This window comes from Nicotiana attenuata, unplaced genomic scaffold, assembly GCF_001879085.1.
Source record: "Nicotiana attenuata strain UT unplaced genomic scaffold, NIATTr2, whole genome shotgun sequence".
Lineage (NCBI taxonomy): Eukaryota > Viridiplantae > Streptophyta > Magnoliopsida > Solanales > Solanaceae > Nicotiana > Nicotiana attenuata.
Window position 1 is genome coordinate 53,634 of NW_017675474.1, and position 4,327 is coordinate 57,960.

The 4,327-nt window shown below is 45.6% G+C and overlaps 1 protein-coding gene across 1 annotated transcript; it reads right to left on the reverse strand.

Moving 5' to 3' along the window:
* Window positions 1-505: 505 nt before the first annotated feature.
* LOC109220113 (putative uncharacterized protein DDB_G0290521) lies at window positions 506-2,754 on the reverse strand. Its single transcript, XM_019384577.1, has 5 exons — window positions 2,580-2,754; window positions 2,244-2,526; window positions 915-1,261; window positions 803-873; window positions 506-739 (listed from the first exon to the last, which is right to left on the reverse strand). Exons 1-5 carry the CDS (start codon window positions 2,752-2,754, stop codon window positions 506-508), a joined length of 1,110 nt encoding a protein of 369 aa, XP_019240122.1.
* Between the last annotated feature and the right edge of the window lie 1,573 nt (window positions 2,755-4,327).

Genomic DNA, 4,327 nt, shown 5'->3' on the forward strand with positions numbered 1-4,327 from the left:
TCACTTTCTTGACCAAACCCTACAAACAAGTACAACATGTAAGCCTTTGGGACTATTTGTATACATTTTTAATCAAAACTCAAGTAACAAGGAGTATAAAATGAACAAGAATCCCTAGTTATCAACTCCCCCAAACTTAAGCTTTTGCTTGTCCTCAAGCAAACAAAATAAGTTCCACCTCCTTAAGAATAAAGCCAAGAAAATTCAGCTGACCTAAAGTGACCTCATCTAGCATCAATTGGGACTAACAATTGCCCTCAATTCAAATGAATCTTTAACAACATTCAACCTTTTATGCAGCAGGCTACACCTCACCACTCATGAGAACACCTTGCCGTTCTCCCGGGCAATTTTAGTGGATTCAATTATGGCAGGCTACCCGATCAATGTCGGGAATGTCATTCTCGTATGATCACCAGGGTGGTGAATGAGAATGATAGATCATACCTGTTCCCCAACTTCCTCACAATGTACTTCGAGGATCAGGATGCGGAGGGGAGGAGATTCAATTTGAAGGTGAAGCCCAAAATGCCCTTTTTTGGTATAGCTTAAAGAGCCCAGACAACCCCAAGCCCTCTGGATAAAAGCCCTCAGGATCCAAAGGAAAAGCCACTACTTCTACTAGCCAGTCTGAAGAGCCAGTAGTGGTAGTCCCTTCTTCTCGGCCACCCACAGCCACACCAGATATTGCCCCAGGACCATCCACTGCCACTGCTCCAGATATCCCCTCATCTTCAACCTACCCATTGACTACCCATCGTTTGAGCCAAACCCTTGCCATTATCGACAACTGGATGCAGACAGCTACTTCTAAGCTATTTGTGCTTTCTAGCTCAGTGGCAGCCCAGTCCGTACCCCTACAGCCACAAGTTCCTGAGTCAGTGGATGAGACTCTCAAGGAGCTTCTGGACAACCAGAAGAAGCTCCTAGAGAACCAGCAGTTGATATTGGAGGCTGTAGGTACTCATAGGAAAGCATTGAAGGAGCTGATAAACGAAGCAAAGAAGCTGAGAAAGACTCGAGCATTAAAGGAGTGTGTGAAGGAGTTGAGGGTAGAAGTGGAGAAGATGAAGGCTGCTGATCACTTGCCATTAGAGCTACTATTGCATGACCCAATTCCAGCAGCCAAGCCTGAGCCGGAGCAGTAGTTGGAGAGGTAACCAAAGAGGAGGAGGGTGATCCCCCGAGCTGATGATGCAGTGATTGAGTTGGAGGACCCGTAATGAGGTTCCTCCAGCCAGCCTCAGGTCTCAGAGCAGCCCTAGGTCCCAGAGCAGGCACAGGTTACAGGGATCCAGTCAGAGGTTCTCGAGCAGTCCTAGGACCCTGGGACCTAGACTCATGATCCCATGCAGACGGAGGACCAATAAGGAGTATTCTTTACTCTCTCTCTTTTCTTAAGCTATTTTTGGTTAGTTAGCATTGAGGACAATGCTAGCTTTCATTTGAGGGGGTAGCCCTATTTTGATAATACTCAGTTGTAAATATGATACTATTTTCGTTTTATTATGCTTTTTCATTTTTGGTATGTATGTAATTTTACATGTTTATTTCACTTTTTGTACTTTGCAACCTTGGTGTGTATATAAAGTTACTTTCTGATGTATATATTCATTCCCTCTGATGTATATTCTTCTAAACCCTCTATTGTACGTATTCATTCTACTTTCCGCATTCTCTGTCATAGCGTCTTATTTCATTTTGTAGCTTCTTCTTTTGAGTTTTGCATTCAATAATCCTTTGGTTTTCTTAATGCCACGGTTCTTTCCAAAGGTGTAGTTTGTGTGAACCGGGTGCCTCTTCCCGATGATGGATGGCATGACAACCTTCTTAAGGGTTTGAGTCTGTTTTCTTTTTGTTTTTGTGTAAATAGTAGCCAGTGTGTAATAGTGCCTCAAGCAAAGCTTCACTTGGGCCTAACACATTTGCCTTTGATCTTATGGTAAAAGACAATTGGTGTGTAGAGGATGGTGACAGTTGTGACCTTGAGACTCTTGTGTTGGCCGACAATCATCAAGTGGTTTTTCGGGATCATTTGTGTTGCTCATATCTTAGCTAAGGTTGTTGTGGTCCCCCGACTCTGTCTCTTTTGAAATCCTATAGCTTGTGTGGTGAGAATTTGAATTGCAAGTCCAAGTCCCGTGCCATTGAGTCTAGAACTTTCCCTGAATGTTTGTCTAGGCTAAATGCTAAGTGTACTTTGACTTAAGACTTGATTATTGGTTGTCTTCTCCTCCACTGACTCTGGAACCTGTGGCTGTGGGGGTACGAATTGGGCTACCACCAAGCTAGTAAGCACAAACAACTTAGAAGTAGCTGCCAGCATCCAGTTGTTGATAATGGCAAGGGTTTGGCTCAAACAATGGGCAGTCAATGGGTAGGCTGAAGATGAAGGGATATCTGCAGCAGTGGCAGTGGATGGTCCTGGGGCAGTATCTGGTGTGGCTGTGGGTGGCTGAGAAGAAGGGACTGCCACTACTGGCTCTTCAGACTGGCTAGTAGAAGTAGTGGCTTTTCCTTTGGGTCCTGAGGGCTTTTATCCGGAGGGCTTGGGGTTGTCTGGGCCCTTTAGGCTATACCAAAAAAAGGGCATTTTGGCTTCACCTCCAAATCCAATCTCCTCCCCTCCGCATCCTGATCCTCGAAGTACATTGTGAGGAAGTTGGGGAACATGTATGATCTATCATTCTCATTGACCACCCTGGTGATCATACGAGACATGATATTCCCAACATTGATCGGGTACCCTGCCATAATTAAAGCCACTAAAATTGCCCGGGAGAACGGCAAGGTGTTCTCATGAGTGGTGGGGTGTAGCCTGCTGCATAAAAAGGTCTCCTATCCTTTTTGCCTCGAAGTTCAGGGTGTTCCTCAAAATCTGAACCCTACTGTCAACCATGCTGGAGTGGTGCCCGGGAGTGCCAAGTACTCTGCTAAACACGGAAGGGCAGCCTCATCCAATGCTATCTTTTCCAAGTACATAGACTCATATTCCTCAGCGAAGCCCAGGTAGTCATTGATGGACTGTCCATCGAACTGAATCTTCAAGTTCCGTACCTTTGTCACTTTAGTGCCCCTTTTTATGTGGGCGGAATTAGCATAAAACTCCTTGACTAAGTGCTCATATGCATCCCAGACCTTGCTTGTAAAATACTCCCAGCCCCATCGCTCTCTTAATTGCCTCTTCACATTAGGGTTGTGAGGCAGAAGGTCCCTCTCAATGAATTGTCACTCAAGAATCAACTTCCTCCAAGGCCACCACTCCTGGAACTTGTGGTATGCTGTCTCAGTAACAAATCTCGTTTTCCAGGCCTCCGGGTCGCTAGTTCTCTCTACCCCCCCCCCCTGTTTGGGGTTCTCCCCCTTCTTCTTCTTATTCCTCTATAGGATCCTCACCAGGTGTTGAAGCTGCAGGTGAGGTAGAAGAAGCATTATCACCGCTCCTGAGCCCTCAGATGACTCAGAAGAAAATTGAAGCTTGAGCAGTAGGAGAAGCCTGAGGGGTAGGTTCATCTCTCACTATCAACCTCTCCGAGAAATCAGGGACATACTCCGGCACTGAATCAGACTCAGATGCCTCCCAGGAGGGCACATACTCACTTCCCTCTAAATAGGTAGCATCTCTATCTGCAACCTTTATTTGCTTTCTGGTGTCCCCGATTGCTTTCTGGACTTGGGGGGTCAATTTTAACATTCCTCGTCCCCTACCCCGAGAGGTCTCTCCTTTTCCTTTTTGTTTATCACCATCGCCTCGTGATTTAACCATTGTCTACAAGGTGAATTCATTTAGTGTTTGTTAGTATCACTGTACCAGGAGAAATAGTGAAGAATATGATTGAAAACAGCTGACTGTGAACCGCATAAAAAGCAGTGTGGCTGCAAAGGAACAACCGCGAACCACACAAAATGGCACCGCGAACTTCAGTGAAGTGGAGTTCAAAATACCCACTCTCTGATTCATGGCACTGCAGACCGCAAGAAATGAAGTGCGGCTGCGGTAAGACACCGCGGACCGCAAAAAAATGACTGCGGCCGCGGTCTTCAAAACAACCCCTCGGAAGTTTTCCACAACGGACCGCGGAAGAACCATTGCGGCCGCGGAGAGGCACCACGGACCGTGGAAAATCCACCGCGATCGTGGTAAGCATAACTCAACAACACTAACCTAGGGTTTCAATATTTTTCTCATTTTTAGCCTAAATTCACATATTATCAACCCCCTAGGTAGTCAATCATCATTTTAAACTAAATAACCCTAATCTAAACAACATTATGTAACCCTACGCTATAAATTGAAAGAAAAGGGAAGAAAAAGAAGTGCACTGAA

Excerpts from the sequence above, each read along its gene's own strand:
- LOC109220113 (XM_019384577.1), bottom strand. The coding sequence starts at position 2,754 with ATGGCAGGGTACCCGATCAATGTTGGGAATATCATGTCTCGTATGATC. Across the intron at positions 1,262-2,243 it reads CCACAGCCACAGGTTCCAGA|GGCTGCTCTGAGACCTGAGG; the intron begins GTCAGTGGAGGA and ends TCTGGGACCTAG. Across the intron at positions 874-914 it reads TTCTCTAGGAGCTTCTTCTG|GAACTTGTGGCTGTAGGGGT; the intron begins GTTGTCCAGAAG and ends CCACTGACTCAG.